The sequence below is a fragment of the Diceros bicornis genome, chromosome 3, assembly GCF_020826845.1.
Source record: "Diceros bicornis minor isolate mBicDic1 chromosome 3, mDicBic1.mat.cur, whole genome shotgun sequence".
Lineage (NCBI taxonomy): Eukaryota > Metazoa > Chordata > Mammalia > Perissodactyla > Rhinocerotidae > Diceros > Diceros bicornis.
Genome location: NC_080742.1, coordinates 63,255,347 through 63,268,426, shown reverse-complemented (window position 1 = coordinate 63,268,426; position 13,080 = coordinate 63,255,347). Strand labels below are relative to the sequence as shown.

The 13,080-nt window shown below is 38.1% G+C and overlaps 1 protein-coding gene across 5 annotated transcripts in view; it reads left to right on the top strand.

Moving 5' to 3' along the window:
- Positions 1 to 13,080, top strand: part of IMMP2L (inner mitochondrial membrane peptidase subunit 2) — an 846,417-nt gene that overhangs the window by 33,903 nt on the left and 799,434 nt on the right. For all 5 annotated transcript variants that reach the window (XM_058528430.1, XM_058528465.1, XM_058528455.1 and 2 more), the window contains exon 2: positions 6,006 to 6,142. In XM_058528430.1, the coding sequence (XP_058384413.1) occupies positions 6,008 to 6,142 (135 nt within the window). In that variant the 5' untranslated portion in view covers positions 6,006 to 6,007. The remainder of the gene's footprint in view (positions 1 to 6,005; positions 6,143 to 13,080) is intronic.

The window sequence follows — 13,080 nt, the reverse complement described above, 5'->3', positions numbered from 1 at the left end:
CGCTGCTGCCTGGGTGCTGCAGTGACTGAACGGAGTAGCAATATATAGGAGAGTATATATTAGAAAAGAAGGGGAGGCTCAAAATTTTGGGAATCTGAATTTAAGGCAACTTATGTTAATGCTTTTTTTTTCCTTAATTTACATTGCAGTCATGCATGCCATCCTATAACAGAGATAGCTATGGCATCATCATATTTGAAAGCTTTCCTCATTTCTATCCTGCAGGAATCTCTAGTTATTTGGTGCAAGTCCATGCATGCGGGGTGCAGTGAAGAGCAAAGAGAACTCTTCCTATGTTTTCATTCTGTCATATGTTTGCTACTTCTATTCTAAGAGCCACAGATGTTTAAAGCATGTTTTTCTATTTGCATTTGTCCTATCCATTTTTTTTAGTCTAAATCCTCTGGTTGTAAGCCTATTTTGACCTGATCGCTAAAATCTATTTTTGCTTATTTCAGCAAGCATAGGTTTCTGTGTTTTAAGCTAGTTTATTAGTTACTTAAAATAGTCAAGTAGTCAAGTTGGTTGTAATATGAACTATCAGCATTTTTTCCCTGTTTGAACTAAAGTGCTCACATGGGTGAGTAGAAAGGTAAGAATTTCTAAGGCTCTTCAAACTCTCAAGAAGTTTTCAAAAGCATGCAGTGTTCCATCATAGCCTGAACTGGCTACATAAGAATTGCAGTCAGTTAAATATATTGACTGCTGCATAAATAGGGAAGAATCTTACTCAATATTTTTTGTTCTAACTTAGAGCAGCAGAGAGACTGGACTGAGAAAGTGTGGTTTGTTTATCAGGATGGCAAAGAGATCAAAATTGTTGTTACCCCATAGTATCAAATATATTAAAGTGACTTCTTAGGACCGTCTTTCTTTCTTTTTTAAATGTTAGAAACCAACAAAGGTCAAAGAAAGTAGTCATTATTTACATTCCCAACATCTAGAATTAACCACTCTTAGCATTTTGATAAGCCTGCTTCCCCCCCCATACTTTAATAATTATACAAGTGACATATGAGTGTTTATTAAGCAATTAAAACAATAATACAAATAGTACTCTATTTTAAATACTTTTATATGCATATGTAAATTTACATAGAAAATGTAAATTATTGTTTAGTGAGAGTTTTTAAATGGTATTATAATGCATGCTTAGCCGTCTTTATATCCTCTGCACTTAGCATTGGTGTTTGGCAGTCAATAAATAAATTTTTACTGAATTAAAAATTAAAAATTAACATAATAAATTTTGTATATACTCCATCCAAACTGAACTTTTAGTTTCTTAAATAGCCACATTTTATTTTGCTTGTAAGCTTTCGCACATGCTGCTCTTTTTGCCTGAAATGCCCAGGTCTCACCTCAAATGCCATTTCCATTGTAAGACCTTCCCTAATCATTTTCTGATGGACAGTATAAAGGAAAAACTCAGTCCTCCTCCTGTGGTTCTCCTTTACTCTCACACTACTACCATCCAACTCTTTTCACAGCAGATGTGTGGGGGTCTTCCCCCACCAAGCAGTTCTCTGACACCATCTGGGTGTCCTATAATTCGACTCAATTCTGACACTATCTCCCTGGAGATAGCATCAGATCCCACAGCTTAAGGGCTCAGTCTCACAAGACCCCCTTCACTTTCAGATGCCAATTGGAAGTCCAGGTTGTTACCTATACTTCTGACTGACTGGCTATAGATCAAAGGTTCCCATGAATCCCTCCTTGGGTTCGATTAATTTGTTAGAGCATCTCACAGAACTCAGAGAAAGATTTTACTTATTAGATTACCAGTTTGTTATAAAAGAACATAACTCAGGAACAGCCAGATGGAAGAGATGCATAGGGTATGGTATGGGGAAAGGGCGAGGAGCTTCCATGCCCTCTCCCAGTGAACCATTCTTCCCAAATCTTGATGTGTTCACCAACCCAGAAGCTCTCTGAACCCTGACCTTTTGGGTTTTTATGGAGGCTTCATTACATAGACATGATTGATTAAATCATTGGCCATTGGCGATTGATTCAACTTTCGTCCCCTTTCTCCTGCTGAGAGGTAGAGGGTGGTGCTGAATGTTCTAACCCTCTAATCGCAGGGTTGGTTCTTCTGGTTACCAGCTCCCATCCTTAGGTAACCTAGGGGCTTTCCAAGTCATCTCATTAACATAACAAAAGACTCCTTTATAGGTCTCATCACTTAGGAAATTCTAAGTGTTTTAGGGTCTCTGTGCCAGTAATGGGACAAAGACCAAATATGTGTTTCTGTTTTTGTTTTAGATTCTTTTTTTTTAATTGAGGTAACATTGGTTTATAACATTATATAAATTTCAAGTGTACATCATTGTGTTTTGATTTCTGTGTAGATTACATCATGCTCACCACCCAAAGACTAATTACAGTCCATCGCCATACACGTGTTTCTTATTATAAATCATAATACCACAGGTAGACTTCCTTGCTCCACGTTGTCGTGCTCCAGGGACATTGGCTCTTTTTTTTTTTTCTTTCTCATTTTTTTTATTGATGTTTGAATAGTTTTTAACATTGTGAAATTTTGGGTTGTACATTTTTGTTTGTCCATCACCATATATATGTCTCCCTTCACCCCTTGTGCCCACCCCCTGCCCCCATTGCCCCTAGTAACCACAAACAATTTTCTCTGTCCATGTGTTGGTTTATATTCCACATATGAGTGAGATCATACAGTGTTTGTCTTTCTCTTTCTGGCTTACTTCACTTAACATAATACCCTCCAGGCCCATCCATGTTGTTGCAAATGGGACGATTTTGTCTTTTTTTATGGCTGAGTAGTATTCCATTGTATATATATACCACATCTTCTTGATCCAGTCATCAGTCGAGGGACATTTAGGTTGCTTCCACTTCTTGACTATAGTGAATAATGCTGCAATGAACATAGGGGTGCATAAGCCTCTTTGGATTGTTGATTTCAGGTTCGTTGGATAGATTCCCAGTAGTGGGATAGCTGGATCATAGGGTATTTCTACTTTTAATTCTTTGAGGAATCTCCATACCATTTTCCATAGAGCCTGCACCAGTTTGCATTCCCACCAGCTGTGTATGAGGGTTCCTGTTTCTCCACATCCTCTCCAACATTTGTTGTTTTTTGTCTTGGTGATTATAGCCATTCTAACGGGTGTGAGATATCTTAGTGTTGTTTTGATTTGCATTTCCCTGATGATTAGTGATGTTGAACATCTTTTCATGTGCCTATTGGCCATCTATATATCTTCTTTGGAGAAGTGTCTGTTCATTTCCTCTGCCCATTTTTTGATCGGGTTGTTTGTTTTTTTGTTGTTCAGTTGTGTGAGTTCTTTATATATTATGGAGACCAACCCCTTGTCAGATGTATGTTTTGCAAATATTTTCTTCCAGCTGGTGGGTTGTCTGTTCATCTTGATTCTGGTTTCGTTTGTCTTGTAGAAGCTCTTTAACCTGATAAAGTCCCACTTGTTTATTTTTTCTTTAGTTTCCCTAGTCTGGGTAGGCATGTCATCTGAAAAGATTCCTTTATGACCAATGTCAAATAATGTGTTGACATTGGCTCTTTTTAATGCTCATCTTCATTGAGAATATTTGTTTAGGGCAGTCTTCCATGGTACATTTTAACTGCCTGAGAGCAGGGACTATGTCTGCTTTTTCACTCCTATATCCCTAGCACCTAGCCTATGGCCTTGTACTTAGTAGGACTGAATAAAAGTTTGAGGAATTGAATTTTGAGCATGTTTTTAGTATCTTGGAATGTAACTCAAGGGAATGACAAAATAATAGTGCTTTGATAGGTCACTAGTGCCTCTTGACACTTCCTTCTCTTTATCTTTTCTTCTCTCCCACCACTGCCCATCCATTTCCAATCCTGTCAGTTTAACCTCCAAAATATTTACTATTTAAGTCTGCCCATTTTAGTTCATCTCTTCTACCACCACCCTAGTCCAGCCTACCATCATCTCTTGCCCTAGACCACTGGAATAATCTAGTCTTCCTGTATCCATCTTGTCCCATCCAATGGAATAGAACAGACTAAAATTATTGCTTATTATATAGTAAGGATTAATATTGTTTTGTGAAACTTTTCAATTCTTATTTGCTGCAATGTGAGTATATATGTGTAAGTGTGTATGTGTATGAGTACTTGGTTGCTATATAAAATGTATTTCTTAATGTGGGACACAGGCAAAAAATTTGAAAGACATTGTCCTACCTTGCTAACTCTGGAGAGTTCGTTTGCTTTGTCAGGGTCAGAAGACTATGTGTTCCTTATTACCATGTGACCTCTCTTGTATGTGTCTTCAAAAGGAGAAATTCCTTTAAAATAAAATGAGAATTGGTGTCTTGGGTCCCATAACTATAATGATTTGTGTCATGTAGATAGTAACACCTTTCTTCACATGTTCCTCTTGTCTCTCATTTCAAGTTTAAGTTCACTGGGTAAAATCTTCAGAAATGAGTATCTGGATAGAATATGGCTATAGTTTTTTATTTTTTTATATTACTTATTTTCTCCCTCCCTTTCTCTCTTTTTCTTCTTGAATATATTTCTTAATCTTTTTCCTTTTCTTCTTAGGTTCTTATCTATTTTTGGCTTCTTTTCCTCTATAATATTAATATTATCATGACAATGCTCTCATTGGTAAGGTGACTTTTGGGAACTTAAAAAAAGAAAAGCCTAAGTAATGTCCAAGTGTATGCCTTTCTGGCATATTCTTGGTCTGAATTACATTTCTGGACCCTTTTGGACCTGCTCTCAAGAGGACAGGAAATGTTAGATCATCTTGGAAGCAAACTGGGCTGTGGGTTTAGGGCTGAACAAGCCTCAGGGAACTTTTCAGTTGCTCTGATCTAGTCTCACACCCTAAGGAAGGAGAGGTCAAGAGACCTCTATTCTCCCCCCTCCCCCATTTCACCTCCTCCTTCCAGTCTTGGGTAGTACATAGAGCTTGTTTAAGTAAGACAGTGATCAAACTGGTCATTTATCTTTGCCAGCCGGGAGAGTTCTTCATCTGTTGGACTATGTTTGACTCCATTTGGTCTGATATGGTAGCACATCGTGATCTCTCACTGTTTTGTTTTTCATTGTATGAGATAATTAAGGAATCTTCTTATCCCTAGAAAATCTGGAAATTAATCAAGTGGTTATAGAGCTAGGTGAGGCTTGGTAATTCTCTGTATCAAATTCACACGCAGTGATTTTTTTTTCTTGATCTAGCATAGATTTCATTTTTGTATTAGTTAGGATCAATTTGGCTACTATAACAAAAACCACTGTTTAGCAGTGGTTTAAACATGATAGAAAGTGATTTATTTCTCATTTAACAGTTCCAGTGTAAGCAATGCAGGGCAGTTATGGTGCCTCCATGGTGCTGGGGACGTAGAACCCTTCTATTTTGTTGCTTTGCCATCTTTAACTTGAAGCTTTATCTCATAGATTGAAATGGCTACTCCTACTCCTACCACCACCTCGTTAGCACAGTTATCATGAAATGGGGTACTGAAAGGGGAAGGCATATTCCTTTAAAGGGCACAATGTGGAAGTGTATCATTTCTGCTCATATGCCATTCATTAAACTGAAGTCACATGGTCACACTTAGCTGCAAGGGAGGCTGGGCAGCCACATGTCTTATTAAAACTTCTGTTACTGTAGAAAGAGAACAGATATCAGGAGTATAAGGAGCATCTCCACCATAATAGTCAGCAACAGAAGAGGATTTACTTTTAGAATGCTTATTTTTTTCTAACTTTTTGCTTTGTGGGGAGAAATTTTCCACTGAAGTTATCAAGTGGACTTGAGCTACTGAAAAGAATTAACCTGAGTTAATGTATTTACCCTTGATTTTAAGTCAAATTTATTCCAGTGGTTACAGGGACAAGTGTGAAATATATTAAGAGACGAGGTTGCTCTTCCTTAACTCTTATTTTTCTTGTGCTGTTTTTGTGTCTTTCTTTTTCACCTTTTTGAGGCTATTTTCATACTTGTTTTCTTTGTGGTTTTTAGGTATGGCACAGTCACAAGGCTGGTTGAAGAGATACTTCAAAGCCTTTTGTAGAGGCTTTTTTGTGGCGGTGCCCGTGGCAGTGACTTTCCTGGATCAGGTCGCCTGCGTGGCAAGAGTGGAAGGAGCATCAATGCAGGTGAAAACTAATACGACTTCATTCTTTAAAGCACGTGCTTCATTGTTTCTCAAGCACTAGGAATGAGATTTCTATGTATTATTTCTATGCTGGGAATGCAAAGGTTTTAAAAAGGCCTTGAACTGAAATGTAACTTTACTAAATTTCTTTATATGGTCTTCTAATGCAGTCATAATAGAAGCAGAGTAGAGGTGAATAAAAATAATTATCAGATAGTTCTCTGCATCTATAGTTTGTTTCTTTTCTGAGCATTGTAAACGGAAATTCTAAAGAAATTTTACTAAATGACACCATTTTTTCTGGATATGGCCTGGGATAGTTTTCTTTTTTTTTGAGGAAGATCAACCCTGAGCTAACATCCGATGCCAATCCTCCTCTTTTTTCTTTGCTGAGGAAGATCGGCCCTGGGCTAACATCCGTGCCCATCTTCCTCTACTTTATATGGGATGCCGCCACAGCATGGCTTGACAAACAGTGTGTCAGTGCGTGCCTGGGACCCGAACCTGCGAACCCCGGGCCACTGAAGCGGAACACGTGCGTGCACTTAACCACTACACCACTGGGCTGGCCCCTGGCCTGGAATTTTAAGAAATTTTAATTACCCATATTTGAATATCCTTTTAAGACCAAATTATTAGCACAGTTGTAGGATGGTTTTGGTCATTCAATTACTTTACTGATAAATATATATATGTATATATATATATACACACACACACATATATATATACACACACACACACATATATACTTTTAGTAGGTAGAAAAGTCTAGAGCACTGATCCCAGATATTCTAGTATGTGCTTTTTTTTTTTTTTTTTGTGAGGAAGATCAGCCCTGAGCTAACATCCATGCTAATCCTCCTCTTTTTTTGCTGAGGAAGATCGGCTCTGAGCTCACATCTATTGCCAATCCTCCTCCTTTTTTTTTCCCCAAAGCCCCAGTAGATAGTTGTACGTCATAGCTGCACATCCTTCTAGTTGCTGTATGTGGGACGCGGCCTCAGCATGGCTGGAGAAGCATTGCGTTGGTGCGCGCCCGGGATCCAAACCTGGGCCGCCAGTAGCAGAGTGCGTGCACTTAACCGCTAAGCCATGGGGCCGTCTAGTATGTTCTTTAACTTGTTATTACGTCTAGTATGTTGTTTAACTTGTTAAACTTAAAATTATGTGAAGTTTACATTGAAAGAAGTTTGGAGTGGAGATTTCCAAAAGTTATATGCAAATTGTCTTCTGGAATAACTTAGAGAAAACTTGTTGTTCTAAAGTTGGTGTCTAGACCAAAAAACTTTTAGAAGTAATAAACGAATACGGTAAAGTTGCAGGATACAAAATCAACATACAAAAATCAGTTGCATTTCTATACACTAACAACGAAGTAGCATAAAGAGAAGTTAAGATTACAATCCCGTTTAAAATTGCAACAAAAAGAATAAAATACCTAGGAATAAACTTAACCAAAGAGGTGAAAGGTCTGTACATTGAAAACTATAAAACATTGCTGAAAGAAATTGAAGAAGACACAATAAATGGAAAGATATTCCGTGCTCTTGGATTGGAAGAGTTAACATAGTTAAGATGTCCATACTTCCTAAAGCAATCTATAGATTCAATGCAATCCCTATCAAAGTTCCAACAACATTTTTCACAGAAATAGAGCAAAGAATCCTAAAATTTATATGGAACAACAAAAGACCCTGAATAGCTAAAGTAATCCTGAGGAAAAAGAACAAAGCTGGAGGTATCACACTCCCTGATTTCAAAATATACTGCAAAGCTATAGTAACAAAAACAGCATGGTACTGGCACAAGAACAGACACACAGATCAATGGAATAGAATCGAAAGCCCAGAAATAAACCCACACATCCATCTATGGACAGCTAATCTTCGACAAAGAAGCCAAGAACATACAATGGAGAAAAGAAAGTCTCTTCAACAAATGGTGTTAGGAAAACTGGATAGCCACATGCAAACAAATGAAAGTAGACCATTACCTTACACCATACAAAAAAATTCACTCAAAATGGATTAAAGACTTGAATGTAAGACTTGAAACTATGAAAATTCTAGAAGAAAACATAGGTGGTATGCTCTTTGACATCGGTCTTAGCAACATATTTTCTAGCACCATGTCTGACTGGGCAAGAGAAACAATATAAAAAATAAACAAATGGGACACATCAAAATAAAAAGCTTCTGCACAGCAAAGGAAACCATCAACAAAACAAAAAGACAACCTAACAATTGGGAGAAGATATTTGCCAACCATATATCTGATAAGGGCTTAATCTCCAAAATATATAAAGAACTCATGCATCTCAACAACAAAAAAACTAACAACCCAATTAAAAAATGGGCAAAAGACCTGAACAGACATTTCTCCAAAGAAGATATACAGATGGCCAACAAGCACATGAAAATATGTTCAACATCATTAACTATCAGGGAAATGCAAATCAAAACTACAATGAGATATCACCTCACGCCCGTCAGAATGGCTATAATTTACAAGACGGGAAACAACATGTGTTGGAGAGGATGTGGAGAGAAGGGAACTCTCATACACTGCTGGTGGGAGTGCAAACTGGTGTAGCCACTATGGAAAACAGTATAGAGATTCCTCAAAAAATTAAGGATAGAACTACCATATGATCCAGCTATTCCACTGCTGGGTATTTATCCAAAGAACTTGCAAACACCAGTGCGTAAAGGTACATGCAGCCCTGTGTTCATTGCAGCGTTATTCACAACAGCCAAGACTTGGAAGCAACCTAAGTGCCCATCAAGGGACGAATGGATAAAGAAGCTGTGGTATATATACACAGTGGAATACTACTCAGCCATAAGAAACGATGAAATCCAGCAATTTGTGACAACATGGATGGACACTGAGGGTATTATGCAAAGTGAAATAAGTCAGAGGGAGAGGGTCAAATACCGTATGATCTCACTCATTAAGTAGTAGATAATAACAACAATAAACAAACACATAGAGACAGAGATTGGATTGGTGGTTGCCAGAGGGGAAGGGGGGAGGGAGGAGGGCAAAAGGGATAATTAGGCACATGTCGGTGGTGATGGGTTGTAATTAGTATTTGGGTGGTGAACATGAGAACATGATGTAATCCATACAGAAATAGAAATATAATGATGTACACCTGAAATTTATACAATGTTATAAACCAGTTACTGCAATAAACAAAAAATTAAAAAAAAAACAGAAAAAGAAAAAAAATTAAAAGCGAATTTTCCTAATCTGTTACATTCACTATATCATCTGAACATTTCTCACTTACAACACTCCAGCCAAAGCCAAAAATAAATAAAAAGGAATTACGTTTAGAGAGAGAGAGAGAAAAAAAAAGTTGGTGTCTAGAACCTAGCTGTTTAAGTAGTGATTGCAATTAAGAATTTGCATTTGGTTCGTTTTCTTCCATTATTAGCATTTATTAAGTTCATGCATTGTGCTAAATAGCTGTGTAAAACAAATAAAGAAAATGAATATATAAGCTTCTAAGAGTTTAAAATTATGCAGAGAATAAGCAGCTTCATTTTTTTTTCTTTTTATTTCAGTTAGAACTAGTTAGGGGCATAGACATCAGCTTTAAGGAGTTAGAATGAATTTACGTTTTTTACTGTAGTTACTGTATTGAAAATCAATCTCTTCCTGAGTTCTGGTAGTCAGTGACATCCTTGGAGTGTGTGCTGTGTGGATGAAGCTAAAGATCTAAAGCAGGGCTCTCTCAATATTTACTTCTACTTCCATCATTTGAGGGTGGTTAGGGCCTTCTCTTGAGCAGGGGATTCTGAGCTCAACCCTTGTCTCTCAGGTTCCCTCCATAGAGGGTCACCAGCCCCAAGCAAACTGGTCACTTAGTTTAAAGTCAAAAATATTTTGTTGCAGGGGTACAGTAAACGTAGGAAGAGGGATTTACAGGTGTGTGGCTTTATTCCAAATGCAGTTTAATACATTTAACACAGATTAGATTTTACATTTCCTGCCTTTTAAATTTTGAATTCCTGGCAGCCTCATCTAAGACCCAATCCTTGGGGAAAGCTAGATTTTCTTTGCTGAGTTTTTGAGTCAGATCCTTCATTTGAGATTAAAACTGCCTTCTCCATAGCTACCCCAATCCCTTTTTGGTCTCTTGGATCCTTTGAATCTATCCACAGGTATGTATCTTTTGGTAACAAATAATCACGTTAGTAATAATTTTCTCCATTTTGTTAGTGCTGTCTTACTACACAACCATCACTATCCTGAGATGGATTTTTCCAGAACAGAAAACCTCCTTTCCTTGGATCTGATGATATTCCAGAGGATCATGGAATTATAGTATCTCGGTCTTCATGGTTTTAGTTTAGAATATACCCACTGCACATCTGCATTCATGGCTTGTGCTAAGAGCCAAGCAAATTCACTAAAAAAACAAGAAATTTACTGTCTCATGAAAAGACAAGGCTTATTCTCAGTAAAGAAGGCAGTGAAGAAAGTGTTAAATAGTGTCATTCTTACATGTCAGTCTGTTGAGTAATGCTAAGTTTGCTGCGGATACATTGGAATTTCTTACAGTATTCCTGGACCCTACCCCCAAGAAGTCAAATTTGTTACCTTGGAGTTTGTTTGGTGTATTATGTAGAATATCCTTGGCTCCTGGTTGTAGAAAAACAGCTTGAATTGACGTAGGTATACAGGGGAATTTACTGGAAGGCTTATAATGAACCCAAGAGGAAGGCAGGAGTGTGGCAATCGTCACGGACAACTGGAACCGGGGCTTGATGGCTGCCAGGGTGCTCAGTCTTCTCTCTGTTTCTAATGTCTGCTTCTGTCTGTATCTTGGCTTAGTTCTCTCAGACCAGCTTCCCCCACAATGCAGGGCACATGGCTGCTGGCAGCTCTCATGCCTTAAGATGCCCAATTTCATCACCTCCTGAGAGAGATTTCTTCTTTTCTCTTAATTTTGGTTTGAAAAATCTTGGGGAAGGACTATGATTAATTCAGCTTAGGTCACATGCCCTCATCTATACAAATATAGGTCAACTTTGGCCAGAAGTTTAGGGTGCCATGAGTGGCCCAGCTTCCGACAGGTACACACCCCTAGCCTATGGCTAGGCTGAGTGAGGAAAATGGCAACATGTATTTGAACCACAGTGTTCCATGGGTTTTCAGGGTGAGGTGGGGGTGACATTTCCCAGCAGAAGGGGTGTGTTGTTTTCAGAATAAAAGGGGAAAGGATATTCTGGGAAGAAAGTAAAATTGTATGTTTTTTAGTGTTGGATCTGTATTAGGAATTTTATTCTACTTCTAAGTATAACAGATAATTTATTTACAATTTCATTAGATATCACTCAATCATACTTAAAATTATTTAGGAGCAGAAATTGGAATGATGAAATATGGTGATTAATTAATTCAGCATATTTGAAGACATCTTTGCTACTGCACAGCTTTGATGAACTGAACATGTTTAGATTATGGCAGAATTTTTGACAAAAAGTTTGAAAAAATTCTTGTTAAATTTCTCTAATGATGCAAGTACTAAAATAGCTGGCAGGGTGTGTGGAGATCTCTGGAAGTCCCTGAGCATCCTGCAAGGAACACACCTGCTTTTATTGACTCTGAGGCCTGAAAATTATATCTGGTGTATGGCGGTTGGTTGATTTGTTGTGAATGGAAGGAGTACTTTGGATGCGTGGTGATGTCTTCTTGTACCAAGGCTTAGAAAATATGAAAGAAAGGCAGAAAAAGCAAGGCAAGAAAGAAAAAAAGCATAGAGAAGAGGAAAAGAAAATAACATAGATTAGTTGGGTGGCAGAAGATAATGGAGAAATTTAGACAGCTGGGCCGGTGAGCAGGAGACAATGACACAGGGGACTGGTGATAAAGAAACTCAAGACAGAAAAATGCTCCAGTGAATGGGCTGATAGGCCCCTTTGTGGGGTCTCCTTTGGAATTGGACCCTTGAATGCTGACACATCTCTGCAGCATGTTTGTGTGTAGCACCGTGAGATGTGTCATCTAGCCATCCAAACTACATCTCAATATTCATTGAATGAATCTGTGTGCCATTTAAAAAGAATTCATATTGGTGCAGGTTATCAGCCTTGAGCATCGTTCATTGGATAGTACTTTAGTTCTCCTGTGTATTCAGGTAGAAAGAGCTTATCTAGTCATTTCTGTCAATATAAGCATAGGAATAATTTTGTAACTCAAGATGTCATTTTGGGATATGGACAATAATGCAAAGCCCTGGTAACTGTGAGTTGGAATAGGAAATCGTTTATCAAATGGCTAGTAAATGCAAAACACCATTTTAGGTTCTATAGGGGGATGGTGAGTCAGATACAGATTCTGTCCTCAAGGTAGTTTTAGTTTAGTTGAAGAGGGTTAAGGATTATTAATCCCGAGTGATGGATACATCTTCAGATGAGATTAATATAGAAGATATCAAGCTGTCAGATAGATGTTTGGACAGTGCCTGGTACATCCAGAAATGAAAACTTGTTTAGTTTAGCATACTATTTTGAAGAATAGACCTGAAAATTTATATTTGGAAAAGAGTGGTATCAGAAAATAATACCTTGAGCCCTTCTATTGTTGGCTGCTGTATTAACTTTTACTATGGCAACAAACAACCCTAAGATTTCAGTGGCTCACGTACAGATCTTTATTTCTTGCTCATGGGTATGTGGATTGACTATAGTCACTCTAGACTATGGATTTGGTTCAGTCTGCGTCATATTTCTCTCATCGTGGGGCCTCGGCTGAAGAAGCAGTGGCTTCCTGGGGCGTGCTCTTCTGGTGGGTCATAGCAGTACACAAGAAGGTGAGTGGAAACACTCAAAACCTCTTAAAGCCTCAGTTCAGAACTTCCACCACTCTGTCCACATTCCACTGGTCAAAGCAAGTCATTTGGTGAAACCCAAAGTCAGTGAC